Source organism: Schistocerca serialis, chromosome 5 (genome assembly GCF_023864345.2).
Source record: "Schistocerca serialis cubense isolate TAMUIC-IGC-003099 chromosome 5, iqSchSeri2.2, whole genome shotgun sequence".
NCBI lineage: Eukaryota > Metazoa > Arthropoda > Insecta > Orthoptera > Acrididae > Schistocerca > Schistocerca serialis.
The window spans coordinates 129,598,795-129,618,488 of NC_064642.1; the positions used below are offsets into that span (position 1 = coordinate 129,598,795).

Here is a 19,694-nt window from a genome sequence, read left to right on the forward strand (position 1 = left end):
AAGCTAGAAAGATCTCATTTTGGAATCAGATGCAGTTTATCAGAAAAAACTTATGGCAGAAAATTTTAAGAAGCTAACCCTTTTGAATTACTCTACTTTTTTGAGAAGCTTATAGACACAAAATATTATAGTTACAAAGTTCTACTTCTGTCCAGAAGCTACCTCATTCACCTTTTGAATTATTAAGAAAAAACCAGTTTTCATACAAAACATTTTTAAAACAAATTAGGTTAACTAATCTTCATTATTAAGTTACAAAATACAGATGGCCACTGTGACCATTATATTTACAATAAGTAATAATGAAGCTGTACCAAGTTTCAGGAAAATATTGTAATTTTACAAAGGTGTAGAAATTAAAACAAGGGGCAGTTCAGAGGCCACCATTGACCCTCGGTTCCAAATGAAAAATTCTGGAGTTCAAAATTTAAGAGTTATGGGAATTTACTTAGAGAAAAATTGATACCATTATTAGTCTTCAACTAACAACAATACAAATAATATGATAGTCATAAAGAGTGTTGATTGAGCGCTGCTGCCAACGATGGAAGCAGTTTTGGAACAAGTGTTTTCTTTGCCATCCACACTGAGCATATACAGGGTGTACATAAAGTCTGGGAACACTTTCAATTATTTATTGCACTAGAACCAAAAATTGTACAGATATCAAACATATGTCATTTTGAAGTTTTTTTTTCATTTATACTGCCACAGCATGGTTTGGAAATTTGCCAATAGTTTGTGCTAATCGCAAACATGGTGAGTTCAGGTGTAGAGTAAGCCTTCTGTGTGTTGGAGTTCGACAAAAACAAGTGTGCTACAACTGTTCAATGGATATTTAGAACACAGTAAGAAGCCACCAACAAGGAATCTGGAGTACAAAGCATCCACATGATTGCATTGCATCTGAGTGTGATTCCCCAAAGGTAAATATTATTTGTGCCTTGTCAGGTCAAACACAGTATTGCCATTCTTCTTCGCTAAGAGCACTGTCACTGGATATTCCTACTTGGAGATGTTGCAGCAATGGCTGATGCCTCAAATGCAAATGGACTCTCCCTTCATCTTTCAGCTCCACTCCATTTTCATCATGAAGTTCATGGGTATCTGAACACGGAGCAGCCACATCGATGAATTGGCCGTACTACAGAAGGGGAGAGCTGTTTCATAAAATGGCCTCCCCAATCACCAGATCTCATTCCGTGTGACTTTTTTCTGTGGGGAGACATTAAAGATCTGGTGTATGTACCGCCTCTACCATGTGATGTAGCAGAGCTCCAAGAGAGAATACGGGAAGTGACTGCCACAGTTGATGATGCCATGTTGGGATGTGTATGGCAAGAATTCGATTACCATATTGACATCTTCTGGGTCACTCATGGTTCGCATATCAAATGTTTGTAAAAAAAACTTTTGGAGTTTCTCTTTCAAATGCAATATGTATGACATCTATACAATGTTTAGTTCTTGTGCAATAAAAAATTGAAAGTGTTCCCAGGCTTTATGTACACCCTGTATAAAGAATGTGGTGTCTACACCTGGGAGCTTATTTGATCATTGCCAATCGTACTGGAAGGTGCTAAACTCTGCTACAGAATGTACCATTATTCTGTATGTGATAGAGGCCACTTAAGCCTCAGATGGCTTTGAAGATGACTGACATTCTTTTGTTTCAGTCAAATGATATATCATATGTATCTTGTGCAACAGTGTAAAAGTGAATGTACTTGGATTAAGAACTTATCTGGAAAACCTGTCATTTGGTGTTCTGTTCTGTGTGCCACCTGCTGTATTATGGAAAACTTTGTGGCAAATGTCCAAGATTATTCCCCACTTCAAGGAAAGCAATTAACTTTACATAATCAGGAACAAAGAGAAGAAATTGTCTCTGAATTATGCTAAGTATGATAAGACAAGCTTTCACAATTTTCAAAATTGATACGTGTGCATGTGAAATTTAGACACAATATATTGAACAGTTAAATGACAGCAGACCTTTATTTATTGTTATGGCTCCTGACTCCTTTACATTATTCTCAGAGTGTTAGAACTTTTTATTTTAGTGTCAGTGAGCTAAATATTGGACCTGTGGACTGTAGACAATGAACAGCATATTCTCCATTGCTTTCTGACCATACAAATAGTTTCTAGGCACTTGTCAGGGGTTGTGGTATCCAAAAATTGTACAAGACTACGAAACATTTCAACTTATAAACTAAATACCAGAGAAAATAATTTTTACCCACCACCCCATAATGGAAGCTCAACCACTGACCAAAGATTCTTATTACCTCAGATATGCATTGTTGATGGTCAGGTACCCACAAAGTCAACACAAGATTTCTGCTAGAAATATCTTCATAGTCAGCAGAATAATTGCTTTTTAGTGACATGATAAATTTTGCAATCTCCTAAGAATTGTGTTTATGAAACATGTTTGTTGATGGTGCCAATGTAAATCTAATGCATCTATATTTGATAGTTTATTACTGGGTGCATTATCTGTGCCACTGTGAGGAAGTAATCACTGAATCTGGTGACCAAAGTTCATAATGTGTCACCATTTCTGCCAGATTTATATTCTGAGCAATTAGTTTAATTTGGATCACTATTTAGTTTGTTTGTTGTTTAATTAATACGTCAAACTGTTCTTGCTTTGTCCATGGAAAATCTTTTTAATGTGTAGTACTTATATTTTGCTTTTTTTAATGACAGGCTGGAAGGTTTTACAACACCGATGGTGATGAAGTTTCAACTGTAGACCACATTTCTCCTCTGAATTAAGTAGAGTTCTCTTATTTGTACAAGATATTTTAATCCCAGGAGATATCCATTCTTTACCCTTGCTAAAACTAGAACTGAACTGCTTCTAAATAGGCCATGAAGGTCCAATGGTACCGACCGGCCGCTATGTTGTCCTCATCCCATAGGTGTCATTGTATGCGGATATGGAGGGGCATGTGGTCAGCACACCACTCTCCTGGCCGTTTGTCAGTTTCTGAGACTGGAGTCAATATTTCACAATCAATAGCTCCTCAGTTTACCTCACAAGGGCTGAGTGCACCCTGCTAGCCAACAGTGCTCGGAAGACCGGATGGTCACCCATCCAAGTGCTAGCCCAGCCAGGCAGCACTTAACTTCTGTGATCTGACAGGAACAAACAGTAGACTGTTTACCTTCAATGCTTTAAAAATTTTTCTTCAACTGATTCAAATATTTTGGAGAAAATACTGTTCTTGAAATGTCAGATAAAGAGACCTAGTTCTTTCAAAGTCTTTCTGTTGAGCAGTGTATGATAACCAGGATCCAAGTATCTGTAATTTATTTATTTATCCATCCTTAGACAATATACATTGCATGGATGTGGTCAGTGAATGTGCAAATTATGGTATGAAGTCTATTTTCTTAACAAATGCCATTTACATTGTTTAATAAGCATAGATATTTTGATGTAGAACTAACATACATAAATACAAAGTCCTGCATACTTATTACATAAATGAAAAAAGATAATTTATATTGTTTAATAAATATACTAGGTGTGTTGATATGGAATTAGCAGACATCAATACATAGGCATAAATAAATAGACATGAATGAAAAAAATGATGTTAAGTATAACTTACCCTAGGTGTTCCCAACAATTCTTTGGTTTTCATTTAAGATATTCATCCAAAGTGCAGAAACAATGCTCTTGCAACAACAGTTTTACATATTTTTTAAAAGAATATGTACTACTAACTTCTTTCATATTCTGTGGCAGCTTATTATAGATTATCATGCCTTGATAATCAAGACTGTTCTGAGGTTTTAGCTTATTTTTTTCTATTTAAATGGAGGCAATGACTCAGCCTTGTGTTATGATCACGAATAATGTTATTCAAGCCATAATTGTCGAGATTTTTTCTGATATACATTATGGTCTGAAAAATAAACTCACAGGGAACAGTCAGAATGACCAGGTTTTTAAATAATTCTTTGCCATGAGACCATTTGTTTCATTTTGTCATTATTCTTCCAGCTCTCTTTTGTAAACTGAAAACGGTTTGTAGATTCTGGGTACTATTTCCCCAAAAGATTATTCTGTAGCTAAGGATGGCATGCACTTAACCAAAGTAAGCTGACCTTACACAGATGTCAGAGCATACTGATGCAAGAACTCTAAGCATGTAGCATGCTGTGGAGACCCTCTTTGAGATAATCATGACATGTTCATTCAATTTTAGTTGGCTGTTGATGTGCACCCCTAGGAATTTGGTGTTAGTTACATCTGTTATTGAAGTGTTGTGTAGTTTTAAATTTATGGACTTGTGCTTCCTGTTTGTTCTAAAGTACGTGCTGTTTGTTTTCTTAATGTTGAGAGTTACTCTGTTCACTGTAGGCCATATGTAAACTTCTGCTAGTGTTTCATTGGCTTTTTCCAATAGCAGGTCAGGTGTCTTGTTGGTAATCAGTATGTTACTGTCATCAGCAAAAAGTACTTTTTCTCCACACTTCACACATTGTGTGAAATCATTAACATAATTTAAGAAAACTTTTTGGCCCAGAACACTTCCTTATGGGACTCCTATATTAACATACTGTAGGTCAGATAAGTGATTTATCACATACTTGGATGTGCTATATGAAATTTCTACTCTCTGTGCTCTGTTATGTAGGTATGATTTGAACCATTTATTTACCACTCCCCTGATTCCCAGAGACTCCAACTTGTGTGCAAGAATGTCATGATTGATGGTATCAAAGGCCTTTGATAGTTCTAGGAAAATTCCAGTTACACAACTGTCCTTGTCTACTGATTCAAGAACAATTTTTGTAAACTGAGTTACTGTGGTTTCAGTGCCTCTATCCGGTTGGAACCATGCTGTTCCTTGCAGAGAAGATTATATTTATTTAAGTAGCTCATAAGTCTATTTTTCATTAGTCCAATCAATTGTTTCACTATGTTGGACCTTGTGCTTTAACAGAGGAACATTTCTTCCAGTGATTGTTTCAAACATAATTTTATTTATTTTAAAAAACTTGATATAAACCAATGCATTAAACAGATTAAAAATAAATATTATTAAGTGTGACTGACATGGCAAAACAAAGCAGTAATACCTTAAAATCAAACAATGGAAAATCCAGGATGAAACAATGACAGTATTATGAAATGGATGAACTGATACTCAATATATAGCAGAGATGTTTAGTTGCAGACAGGCACAACAAAAATACTACTAAACATGTAAGCTTTTGGCCAGTAGCAGTAATAACTTACCTTGATATAACAAAGACCCAAATGCTAATGCTTCAGCTGTAGACCAGTCAATGTTGCTTCTATCAGCCAGTTTCTTCAGGCGTCCTTGGATATGTGTTTTTTGTAGATGTGAGTGAATGGACTGAAATTTTTTGTAAGAAGCAGAAGAAAAAGTTGATTTTTTAACTGCTCTGCCCATAGCACAAGGAGTTTATAACATGATCTAAACATAAACAATAAAGTAGCAGTAATCTACATGAATATGGGTGTTAAAGATCATCATAATTTCTATTTGCTGTTGTTCTACACATGGAGAAATGGAATAGTATAAAACTATATTATGTTCATATGTATTTTTTAAATGCATTTTGACTTATTCCATATCTCTGATCATCTTTCCTGTGGTAGTACCTGTGGATCATGTTATACAAATGAAGGAGTTATAGTGTTGAACTGCATGGGAAATAGCAGATTCTCCCTATATAAATATTATTAGCAGTCATTTATCAAAAGACAAAGATGATGTGACTTACCAAACGAAAGCGCTGGCAGGTCGAAAGACACACAAACAAACACAAACATACACACAAAATTCTGTAAAAAGGAGAAGGTGAATACAAAGTGAAACTACTGGCAAAAACACAAAGAGAAAATAAGACGACAGGAAAGATTTCGAAATGCAACAGTGACAACAACAAACGTAATTGTTGGGTTCAAATTAATGATATTAATATAATAGAGGGAAACAATCCACATGGGAAAAATTTATCAAAAAACAAAGATGATGTGACTTACCAAACGAAAGCGCTGGCAGGTGTGTGTTTGTGTGTTTGTTTGTGTGTCTTTCGACCTGCCAGCGCTTTCGTTTGGTAAGTCACATCATCTTTGTTTTTTATAAATTTTTCCCACACGGATTGCTTCCCTCTATTATATTATTAGCAGTCATGTTAGATACTATGCCCGAAACCCCCCAGGTAAGCTCATGTGCAAATTTCTCAGGCCATGATGTTTCAAATTAAGCCACAATTCACCCCACTGAAACATGAAAAAGAAGTACCCATAATTATTCAGTGCCATCCTGGATTAAATTCTGTATACTGGCTACTGTATAAAGATTGTAACTTACTTTTGTGACTGACCATTCAATATCTGTTTCCTACATCCAATAAATGTGCCACTTCACACCATAGGTACTACACATGTACGGAGCTGCGTTAATTAACATGTCATACGTGCTCAGTCTTTCCTTTGCGCACTACAAAGGGATTTCTCCAGTTACTCCTTTCCAACACTGAGTATAAGGCCTCAAAATACTAAACCTTTTACGGATAGAGAAATGTTTGAGAAAATAATTATACAAAGTTGGATATGCTATTTATTCAAATGAACAATTTTTATCAGGAAGTGATGCAATGTTAATAATATGTCACATTTTTGCTCCATCAGTCTTTTAAATGTAAATCTTTAAAATGAAACACATAAGATAGCAACATTGACATCACTACCAATAAAATCTCTTGGCACTTAAGTCTTCATGTCAGCATATAACCATGAAGGAATTACCTGAATGGGACAGATAACAATAGATGTGATGTACATGTACAGACAAGAGAAAGAGCTTCACAAACTGAGCCAATCAATAACGTGTTGGTCCACCTTTGGTTCTTATGAAAACAGTTGTTTGGTTTGGCACTGATTGATAGAGCTATTGCATGTTCTCCAAAGAGATATGGATCCAAATCCTGTCTAATTGGCACATTAGATGGTCAAAATCCTGATACAGTTGGAGGGCCCTGCTCATAATGCACCAAACGTTCTTAGTTGGGGAGAGATCTGGCAACTTTGCGTGCCAAGGTAGGTTCTGGAAAGCATCAAGGCAAGCGGTAGAAGCTCCCACTATGTATGGGTGGGCATTATGTTGCTGAAATGTAAGCCCAGGATGGCTTGCCATGAAGGGCAACAAAATAGGGCATAGAACATCATCAACATACCACTGTGCTGTAAAGGTGCCAAGGATGACAACCAAAGTAGTCCTGCTATGAAAAGAAATAGCATACTAGACCCTCACTTGTCGATTTGTATGGTGGGTGACAGTCAGGATCGGTATCCCACTGCTGTCCAGAGTGTCTCCAGACACATATTTGACTTTGAATCTTATTAACTGGAGTAGAACTGATTTCATTGATGAGTACTGCTTCAATCTGAGCCCTGATGGCCAGCAAGGACTTGTCTGGAGATGCCCTGAACAGTGGTGGGATACCAGCCTGACTATCGCCCACCATATGGGTCGAGAACCCCAAGTGTTGATATGGAGTGCCATGCATTTTCTTAGCAGAGCCCCTTTGGTTGTCAGCCACGGCACCCTTACAGCACAGTGATACATCGAGAATACTCTACAACCCATTGTGTTGCCCTTCATGACATGCCATCCTGAGCTTACATTTCAGTAAGATAATGGCTGCCCAAATAAGATGAGAGTTGCTACTGCTTGTCTTTGTGCTCAACATATCCTACATTGGCCAGCAAGGTCACCACATCTCTCCCCAGATGAGAATGTTTGTAACATTATGGGGAGGGTCCCCAACCAGCTCGGGATTTTGATGATCTAGTGTGTCAGTTGGACAGAATATGGCACCATATCCCTCAGGAAGACATCCAACAACTCCATCAATCAATGCCAAGCTAAATACCTGCTTTCATAAGGACCAGAGGTGGACCAGTGTGTTATTGACTCAATTTTCAAAGCTCTTTCTTCTGAATAAACTATGCAATTTTTCTGAAATTGCAGTCATTTATTTATCAGTACATACACATCACATCTACTGATTTCAATCCCATTTGGTTAAGTGCTCCATGGTGCAATTCGTTAAAATTTTTTTTAGAGTGTGGTAATGAATTCAATAGTCACCAATGACAAGTATCATATTTCCTGGTGTTACTTGTGTTTTGAGAGCCCTACATGATGGACACTCTCTCATCCTGTATTTCACAGTAATTATTTTGTGTTATCATATGCCATTTTTGTTACAACTCCATTTACCCAAGATGGTATGGAAAATTGTATGAAAATCACATTTTTAAACCTATTTTGTAGTCTTTCTGTAGTGGAGATGAGGAATTACCTAAGTATATGAATAGGCAGGTGTGATAACTCGCCAGAAAAACACACTCAGTCTGATTAGGCACATCAAATCAATGGCTGTTAATGAAGTACAGAGCCAAACAGCTTCTGGCTCAGCTCTTTGTCTTGGGAGTTCATGCATTGCACATTCAGCTATGTGACCATGTGGGTATCAATTGTCACTGCTTTTCTAAACCTGTGGTAGGTTCCTCAGTATGCTGTCATAAGTCTTGAATACTGCACTGTGCATTTCTAGAGTGGTTCACACATCTTAGGTTTTCCTGGTGTTATGTAAGTGGGTAATAAGCTGTACATACCATAATTATTCATCCATATATTTTAACATAAATGCAGATTATAAATAATAAAAGGAGTAAGGTTAACCACCCACCAAGTAGTTGAGGTTTTGAGTGGTTGACAAGCATGTAAACAAGATAGGCATCCTTATCAGAGCTAACTGATTAACAAAAGCACACACACGCACATGAATGGCAAGATTGTTGCAGTGATAATAGTTTCCAGATAGTTAACAATGAATTTAACTTTGTTAATGTGTCTGTCAAACATTCAGCACCTGAACTTTGCTGTGATTGGCAATACTTTTCCTTCCATTATTTGTATTCCCTCATAGGACTTTCCAGTATTGTGGGTAAATATATATACCATCACCAATAAATATAAATAAATACACACATCAAAAAAAGTTTTGCATCACATAGGTTCCGAGAGTTCCAGAACCTGTACAGAAAATTGGAATACAGATCAACATAAACATCATGTCCACCATTTTTATTACTCACGAAAAGCACACATTGCATGTTGTACCACCATACAGCGAGAGCTTCAGAGATGGTGGCCTGGATTGTTGTACACACCAGTACCTTTGATACCCAGTAGCACATCCTCTTGCATTGATGTATACCTGTATTTGTCATGGCATACTATCCTCAAATTCATCACGTCACTGTCAATACAGTTGCACTGTCGGTTGGAGAATGGCATTCATGTACTGCGCAACCACTACGGTGCCTTCCAAGACCACCAGCGGCATACGTCGGCCCCACATAATGCCACCCAAAACAGCAGGGAACCTCCACCTTGCTGCACTCACTGGACAGTGTGTCTAAGGCATAAGGCCTGACCAGGTTGTCTCCAAACATGTCTCCGACGATTGTCTGGTTGAAGGCATATGCAACATGCATTGGTTGTTGAGCCCATCTGTACTGTGCTGCAGGGTGTTGTGGTTGCAAAGATGGACCTCACCATGGACGTCGGGAATGAAGTTACGCATCATGCAGCCTATTGCGCACAGTTTGAGTCTTAACATGACATCCTGTGGCTGCATGAAAAGCATTATTCAACATGGTGGCAGTGCTGTCAGGATTCCTTTGAGCCATAATTTGCAGGTAGCGGTCATTCACTGCTGTAGTAGCCCTTGGGCAGCCTGAGCGAGGCATGTCATTGACAGTTCCTGTCTCTCTGTATCTCCTCCATGTCCGAACAACGTCACTTTGGTTCACTCCGAGATGCCTGGACACTCCCCTTGTTGAGAGCCCTTCGTGGTACAAAGTAACAATGCGGATGCAATCGAACCATGGTATTGAGCATCTAGGCATGGTTGGACAACAGACAACACAGGTTGTTTACCTCCTTCCTGGTGGAATGACTGGAACTGATTGGCTGTCGGACTCCTTCTGTCTAATAGGCACTGCTCATGCATGGTTGTTTACATCTTTGGGTAGGTTTAGTGACATCTCTGAACAGTCAAAGGGACTATCTCGGTGATGCAATATCCACAGTCAATGTCTATCTTCAGGAGTTCTGGGAACCAGGGTGATGCAAAACCTTTTTTGATGTGTGTATACTGCTGGTACCCTTCAAATAGAAACCCATGTATCAGTATATTTTTGATGTATACCTTCAAGCAGTCACAATTTATTCTGCAAGTACAAAAGAGATTACAGTTGCTACTGCTTGTCTTTGTGCTCAACATATCCTACATAGGCCAGCAAGGTCACCACATCTCTCCCCAGTTGAGAATGTTTGGAGCATTATGGGGAGGGCCCCATAACCTACACCACATCATTATACTGCACACACCAATTATATGGATGATGGTTACAACTAATGAATCCAAATTAATTTTCCTGTGAAATCAGCAATAATAAAAATTGAGACTCAGTTTTACCACTGTTGAACACAGCTAGTTGCCATACTCAGCAATGGAAGAGTTCCTCTTTTCAGAATCTTTCTGACACTCATTCATAAACCATTATCTCTCAATTCATTATCAAATTGATTCAATATGGTTCAAATGGATCTGAGCACTATGGGACTTAACTTCTGAGGTCATCAGTTCCCTAGAACTTAGAACTACTTAAACCTAACTAACATAAGGACATCACAAATATCCATGCCCGAGGCAGGATTCGAACCTGCGACCGTAGTGGTCGCGCGGTTCCATTCTGTAGCACCTAGAACTGCTCGGCCACTCTGGCTGGCTATCATATTGATCTTTGCTGAATTAGCTTCACTGTATCTTTGCTGATCCATCATCAGTCTGTAACACCTGAAGCAAAAGGGAGCCAGAGATACAAGCTAGGAGAGAGTGGGACAGCAAGGGAAGGAGATAGAATATTACACCAGAGAGAGATATTTCTAGTGCAGGTAGTGGTGATAGTGTGTTGGTGTGATGAAAGGGGAGATGGAGGGTAGGGAAGACAGGAGAAAAGAGAGAGAGACAGACCATTGAGAGAACAATGTGCATGGAGGTTCATTGAATTATGAACTGGAGTTAAATAAAGGACCAGAGCAAAGTAAGAAGAAACAAGGAAACAGGTAGATGGAGAAATGAAAACCAGGAACAGACGCAGTTAGGGCTATGAGAATGGCACAACAGACATCAAAGGCCAGGAGAGAGGGAATAAGCAAGTGGAGGTACTTACTTTCTCCTGTAATCCGCAACATAAACTTTTTTTTCATTACAGAATTCTCTTGCATCCTAGAAGAAACTGTCTGTGATTCAAGTAAACCAAGGAATTGCCTATCTTACAAATATTCTTCAGAAAATAACAGGACATGCTGTGTCATTAGTAATGTCTTACACATTTCAATGATGAATGAAGAGATTACTCTAAATGTATGATGTATGATATCTTCCTGTTGCAGGTACTTATTTACCAGGGCATTCCTGTCGGGTTGGGCATTATCACTCAAGAAATGGTATTCAGTGCCATATTTGCCATGACAAATTCACACACTCTATTGCAGTAGTGCACCCATGCTTCTGGCATAATGTTAGAACAGACAAGAACACTGCCACCAACCACGTTATCCCTTTTCTCACTAATGGCAAGATTATAATAGGTTTCAGGAGCACAGAAAATGAATGGATAATGAGATTCTCATGACAGACAAAACTGAGACTCATCCATGAACAAGACACATCTCCACTATTCCTTGACCCACTTATCTTGGGCAAATCAACACATTTGTCATACTACATAGAGCCTTTGTACCAAATGAATGTGATTAATGTGTCATTGAGCTTGCACCACACTCTTGATATCACAAAAGGAAACGTGTATCTTAGAAGTGGTCATGGGGTCTCTGAGCCTGGCAGGTGCTATGTTGGTATGACATCTATTATTCCTGACTCTGGGTTGCAGTACATGTTAAATATTGACCACACTCCTGTTGAATGTTTCCTCCCTCCTGGAGTCTTCTTCACTATTAGAACTGATACTGCAAATTACATTCAACTTGTAAGTTATTTTGTGCTGACTGTGGATGAACTACTAACGAGCTGTGTATGTGCAGTGTCCCACTTCCCTGCAAATCAAATACTATGTGCCAGATAAATACAGTTAACAGTCACCAACAATACAAACAAAATGTCTCACAATGTGGACATTTGCAAACACACTAAGTGATCTCATAACAGTGTACCATGTGTGTAATGTATTTCTATGCTGCCCAGCAGCAGATCCCAAAAAAATCCCTTAACTCATGGACAAGAGTTTACAAATGTGTGTCCATTATGCATGGTGGGTAATATTAACTCTTTTCTCATTGATCTTAATGCGCAGTTCATTGTGGAATGATGCTGACTCAATTTTTCAGACACATCACTTGTAAAATTCAGAGACAGTGATTGACAGAGCAGCACTGCCTGTATGAATACAATGTCAAATATTTTGCATGGGTAATGTGTATCATGGATTTCTGTCTCCTTTAAAAGTTAAAGAATTTAAATCTTACATATTATGTTCTTATCCAAAGTTTATTTTCAAAAATATTTTAAATTCATTATGCTTTACACATGTATTCTTTAAACCTAAACCCTCTGTATAATACATTAACTAATTGGACTGATATTATGTTCACTGAGCCATTGATAATAGATAAATAGGTGTGATGCAATAAATGAAGGACATGTACTTACAAAATTATCTGGGTAGGTAACTGATTTTATGCCTATGTAATGCAGAAGTTGTTCATCAACACCTGTGTCCCATGTAGTCACTGCAGCAGGAGCCTGTTTTATTTTGGACCACAGATTTTTGAAATATGCTGCCTGTAAGAAAATGTGTTGATTAGTGTAACAGTAACTTCTTCCCCTTTCAATCAACATAATGATTGCTTCAAGTATATTCACTGATCTTTCTTACTGATTATATATTTAATGGCTAACAGACATTATAAATGTTTAACTAATTTTTACAATTACTTACAACAATCAAAAGAAACTCCCTTTTGATTTTTTTACAAACCAACACTCCATGTAGTAAAACATTCAGAAAATAACTACATTTTAACAATGTTGACACAAAGACCATCCAGTATGCGTATATTCTTGACTGCATGTAATGTTTAAGGAAATATGTTACCTACATAATTTTTGTTCTTTCTTTTACCTGCTGCATTAATATATTATCTGCCCATGTGTAGTGCTGTTGCATGTTCTTCTGATTTTGTGGAAGAGTTTAATTAGTGTTGTCACCAGCTAAAAGATACCATTTAAAGGTAAGGTTTGTGGCTCAAGCCTGCGACCAGGTTATTGGCCTAACTGTAGGTAGAATACGGCCTTCACTGCAGCACTGGGAGGGGGAGGGTGGCAGGCCTGTCTCATTTGGACACAACATTGGGCATGTGTGTGTGTGTGTGTGTGTGTGTGTGTGTGTGTGTGTGTGTGTGTGTGAGTTATGCATGTGTGAATGTGTGGATGTTTTGCTTACATCTGACGAAGGAATTTGTCCAATAGCTGATCACATCGATCAGTCTTTCATCAATATGCCTGTCTGCCACTCAATACCTCAATACTAAATTCAGTGCCAACATGGTGAGTAGCAATCTGGCCGTTTCACGTTGTTATTTGTGTTGCTAGTTCACTGAGAAAGATATCTCTCCAAAAATACAGCTGTCTCCTCCTCTTGATTTCCTCTATCAACTGAACAGTAAACTGTCTTCATATAAACATTCAAATATCATCCTGGATTTTCCAGTGTCATCTTTATTAGGCTTTAAAGTATTTTTATGATACCACCATCATAATATCAGTAGCAGCAGGAGTAGTAGCACTTTGTCCTTTAAGTCTGTTCCAACTTCTTTCTAGTCCTACAATATTTTCCAGAGGTATCCTTGCCTTTCTGGACCTACTGGGTTAGTATTACCAAGCAGTTTTTTTCAGCGTAGGTCCAGGCATTTGATGCATGCATTGTAATCAGTTGTTCTTGTATTTCATTACTACGTCAGTTGATCTGAACTTCCAGCTCTTCTTGAACATCTTCAGTACTGTTGTGGTCAAGTAGTGAATAACGTATTACATGTAAGTTGAAGTTCATTTCAGTCACCTCTACCTGCACTATTTGGTCAGATGTTTGAGCCCAGTTTTCACTCCTACACTGCAATAATTGTACAATAGTTCCATTAATTGACTGTTCCATGAGTTCTTGGTAGAACATTCTATACATTATGAATGAAAACACACACATTGGTGTAATGTTCTACAATATTTATTATTTATTTCACAAATCAGTTTTTGGCTGTTACACCATCATCAGGTACAAAGATAAGTGTATGGTGCAGAGAAATTTTGTTGGAGCAAAGATTTCAAACTAGTGCATCTACAGAATATCTCCATTCCCAGAGATGAAAAATGTTAATGTTAAATTTAAGAATAAAACAAAAGGGATTATTTCAGTGTAAATTTGATGTAAGGTTATTAAAATAAGTAAAACATGTAAAAAATTAAATAATGAACTGTATACTAATTATATTAGTTGTTGATATAAGAAACTAAATCGAACAGTAAACTTTGGTGACATGTTTGAGCAGGTAAGTGAAGCAGCTGAGAACATACAAACTAAAATTTTGTAACACAACAAGAGAAGTTATAGTAACTGAAACAAAGGAAAATGGGGCATGTGAGTAACAACGGTAATTTACAACATGGCCTGGGTGGGATTATTAGTTTCTGCAGTTAGACATGACCAGTAAGGGAACTGTGTCAGCTCATTCAGTACTAAGCTTGGACTGATGGACATATGTTTATTAATTTCTGTTATTTCAAGATAATTCACCTTCCTTCTCTTACGGATGAGATGTAATAGTTTGTTTCACCTTGTGACTTTTGCAGACCACCTGCTTAGAGAAGGCCAGCATAGTACTGAATGACCAGTTATTGTTCCCTTACTCACCACTTCTAACTGCAGATATAACTCATAATCCCACCCAGGCCATGTTGTAAATTACCCTTCTTACTCACACGATCCATTTTCCTTTGTTTCAGTTACTATAATTTCTCTTGTTGTATTAAAAAAAATTACTTTGTATAACCACTGCTTCACTTGCCTGCATAATCTCACTAGCATATCTTATCTTTGTGTAATGTAGGAACTATCAAAGATAGGCAAAGTGAAAAACAAAGTGCCTCATTCTCAACGAAGCTTATTGTATGAACCCAATATCGTGTTTACAAGCAGATTCAGTGTGCAATCAACTGTGCAAGATAAGAAACATTGTGCATGAGATAAAACTAATTTCTGAGCTGAATATGAAACTACAAATACATGGAGTGATACATCCGAAGGAATGCCTAACAACTCAATTACTGTTATGAAAGAAAATGAGACTGAAAGGCCTGAAAACTTGTGTGATCTAAATATCAAGTGTTTGTCCAGTGCTGATACTAAATTGTTTGGCTATAGCACTGGTGGGCCTTCTAAACATGCAGAGAAACCTAAATGAAGAAAAGTAGTTGTGATGGCAGACAGTCATGGTCATGGATTTGCTCGCCTTATGAATGATCAGCTCAGTGTACAAACAATTGCTTACATAAAGCCTGGTGCTTCTATGCCGGAAGTTTGCAAGCATGTACGATCCACAGACGTTGCTGACTTATCCTCTGAAGACTTTGTTGTGCTATTTGGTGACTCAAATGATGTGTACAAAAATGAAACTTACAAAGCAAAACAAGAACTAAAAAGGTGCTTAGGACAGTTGACACACACAAATGTTTTAGTGCTGAACATCCCACATTGGGATGACTTACCATCTTGCTCATGCGTAAAAAAAGAAATAATCAATGCCAACCAACAAATTTCATTACTTTGTAAACATTTCAGAAATGTAGAACTCATAAATGTTAGCAATATTGGGCACAGATTCCACACATTACATGGATTGAACGTTAACAACATGGGGAAAAAACTGCTCGTTGGAAAAATTGAAGAAATTATCAACAAGAGGCATCAAACACACAAAAGCAAAATCATCCTGGATTGGTCCCCCCAATATTCGAAGGAAACAATGCCAGCAAGACCTCACTCACCAACACAGCATCAACAAAAGAAGAAACAAGGTTCCTCCAATATTCAGGCACAGCAACAACAATGAATGCAGTAACAGCTCCACCAATTGCAGACCCAGCTCTAACACCAGCAGCAATATTATCAACAGTAGGATCAGCAGCAGAATCAACAACCAGAGCAGCTGAACAACTACCAGGGGAGCCAGAAACAGAAGAAAATTCTGCTGCAGATGATAATAAAAGAATAGGTGCAGTCGGGAAAAGAAAAGCAGTACTTCCAGCACACCTGAATGATTTTTTTATTGACAAGATAAAGGTAAGTGATCAATTAAATATGCCAAAGTCTAACAATATGCTAAAGGCTAACAAATCTTTTAATTTCATGCTGATTCATCAAAATGTCCAATCATTGCTAAACAAATTACGTGAACTTGAAATTTTATGTACTGATGAGCTAAAAAACGCTTCTGTAATGTGTATAACTGAACACTGGTTGCCTAAAGATGCAATGTCAGTCACAAAACTTGCAGACTTCAATCTTTCATCATCATTCTCTAGAATTACATCCAGTCATGGAGGGTCATGTTTATTTGTTAAAAGTGGCATTGATTATTGTAACGCAAAACCCATTGAACTGTTAGCTGAATGAAAGTTTTTGAAGAATCCACAGTTGAACTCTCTGCATTAAAATTAATAATCATCTGTGTATATAGGAGTCCTGATGGGAACTTAAATGATTTCTGTCATCAACTAGAAGCAGCTTTAAATACTATAAAAAAACTTCAACAAAACAGTGATCATATGTGGAGATTTTAATATTGATTTTCAAGAAATCTCAAAAGACCAGCAAAGCTTAATGGCCCTACTCGAAACATATAACATAAAAGCCACCATAGATTCTCCTACAAGAGTTACACCAACAACTAGCTCTACAATTGATCAGATATTAATAAACACAAATGTAAATCACAATTTCTGTGCCAGAAATCTTAATACTGGCTTCAGTGATCACTATGCTCAGTTTATTGCTTTACACACCGCAAATGAAACAACTGAGAAAGAGGAACTTGTAAAAGAAACAAGAAAATTCACTAACAAACAAATAAACTTTTTTATATAGAGACTAAGTGAATAAACCTAGTATGAAGTGTATACTTGTGAAAATACTAACAAAAAGTTTGAAAAATTCATGGAAATCTTCATGTTATACTTTTAAGCTGCATTTCCATTAAAAAACAAAAATATCAACCTAACTTCAAAAAGAACAAATGGATTACAACAGGTATTAGAATCTCTTGTGCAGAGAAAAGAAGATTACACAATATAGCAAAGACACAGAACATGCCTCATGAATTTCATTTGTACCTGAAGAATTACAAGAGGATCCTCAAAAATATTGTAGGGAAAGCTAAAACAATAGCAAATGACAAATACATTGAAAATTCACGAAAACAAATCTAAAGCTATATGGGAAGACATAAAAAATCAAACAACAAGTGAAACTAAACAAAATAAAAATATAAACTTATGTTATGAAGAACAAATGATTTCTTGGCCAACAAAAATTGCAGGGACCTTCACCAAATATTTTTAAAATGTAAGTGAAGGAGTTGGTGAATGGACTGGAAGAACACAACAAAATATCACCTCCATCATCCAACAGCATGAGAAATGTGTCTACATTATTGTTACTTTCACCCACAAATACTGAAGAAATTTTATCAGTTACAAAAACCTTGAAACAGGGTACTAACGTGGAATTGATGGAATACCAGATGCAATTAGGACACTCCTCAGAGACATTCACTGGACTGATGTTTACAGTGCTCATGGCATGAATGAAAAATATAAAACTTTTATTAATAAAGTGCTTACCTTATTCGAACACTGTTTTCCCCAAAATCTTACCAAGATTAGAGCTAAGTCTACAAAGAAGCCATGGATTACTCAAGGAATAGGGGTATCTTGTAAAACAAAAAGAAAACTGTATCTGTCAATCCGAAACAGTTCCGATGTTGATGCTATAGCACATTACAAGAAATACTGCAAAATATTAAAGACTGTAATACGGACATCAAAGCAAATATATTACAAGGAAAAGATAGTCATATCAGATAATAAAATAAAGACAATATGGGATATACTGAAGGAGGAGACCGGTAGAACCAGACACGAAGAGGGACAAATAGCATTAAGAGTAAATGATACATTGGTGACAGATGTGTATAGTGTTGCAGAACTTTTTAACAAACATTTTATAAGTGTTACTGAAAAGATGGTGTTGTCAGGTTCGGTAGATGCTGTTATGGAATACCTTAGACCAGACATTTCAAGTAACTTCCATAATACGAATTTGACACTCACTACCCCATCAGAAATAATGTCCATCATAAAATCTTTAAAATCAAAAACATCTAGTGGGTGTGATGAAATATCAACAAAGCTAATTAAGGAATGTGATTCTGAGCTAAGTAACATATTAAGCTATCTGTGTAACCAGTCGTTTATCAGTGGAATATTTCCTGAATGGTTGAAATATGCTGAAGTTAAGCCACTGCTTACGAAGGGAGATAAAGAAATAGCATCAAATTTCTGTCCAGTTTCACTGTTGCCAGCATTCTCAAAAATTTTAGGAAAAGTAATGTACAATGGGTTTGATAACCATCTTATCTCAAATAACATACTGTCAAAGTCACAGTTTGGATTTCTGAAGGGTTTTGATATTGAGAAGGCTATCTATACTTACAGTGAAAATGTGCTTAATTCATTAGACAAAAAATTGCAGGCAACTGGTATATTTTGAGATCTGTCAAAGGCATTTGACTGTGTAAATGACAATATCCTTTTAAATAAATTAGAATATTATAGAGTAACAGGAAATGCTGCAAAATGGTTCAAATCTTATATCTCTGACAGGAAACAAAGGGTGTTATTAGGAAAGAGACATGTATCAAGCTATCAGGCATCATCCAACTGGGAACTAATTACATGTGGCGTCCCACAAGGTTCCATTTTGGGGCCCTTACGTTTTCTTGTATATATATCAATGACCTTTCATCAGTAACATTACCAGATGCCAAGTTCATTTTGCTTGCCGATGATACAAACATTGCAATAAATAGCAAATCAAGTGTAGTCTTAGAAAGATCAGCTAATAAAATATTTGTGGACATTAATCACTGGTTTCTAGCCAATTCTTCGTCACTAAACTTTGAAAAAAACACACTACATGCAGTTCAGAACATGTAAGAGGTGTCCCACTAGTATATGCCTAACATATGATAACAAGCAGATAGAAGAAGTGGACAGTGTTAAATTCTTGGGATTACAGCTTGATAATAAATTCAACTGGGAGGAGCACACCACAGAACTGCTGAAGCGTCTTAACAAATCTCTATTTGCAATGCAAATTGTGTCAGACACAGGGGATATAAAAATGAAAAAGCTGGCATACTATGCTTACTTTCATTCCATAATGTCATATTGAATAATTTTTTGGGGTAATTCATCAAGCCAGGCTA

At 37.0% G+C, this 19,694-nt stretch overlaps 1 protein-coding gene across 1 annotated transcript in view; it reads right to left on the reverse strand.

Moving 5' to 3' along the window:
• The window catches only part of LOC126481579 (probable 2-oxoglutarate dehydrogenase E1 component DHKTD1 homolog, mitochondrial), a 335,870-nt gene that overhangs the window by 111,111 nt on the left and 205,065 nt on the right, over positions 1 to 19,694 (reverse strand). Inside the window, exons 11-12 of the mRNA XM_050105438.1 lie at positions 12,808 to 12,939; positions 5,264 to 5,384 (exon numbers count right to left, since the gene is read on the reverse strand). Of these exons, the coding sequence (XP_049961395.1) occupies positions 5,264 to 5,384; positions 12,808 to 12,939 (253 nt within the window). The remainder of the gene's footprint in view (positions 1 to 5,263; positions 5,385 to 12,807; positions 12,940 to 19,694) is intronic.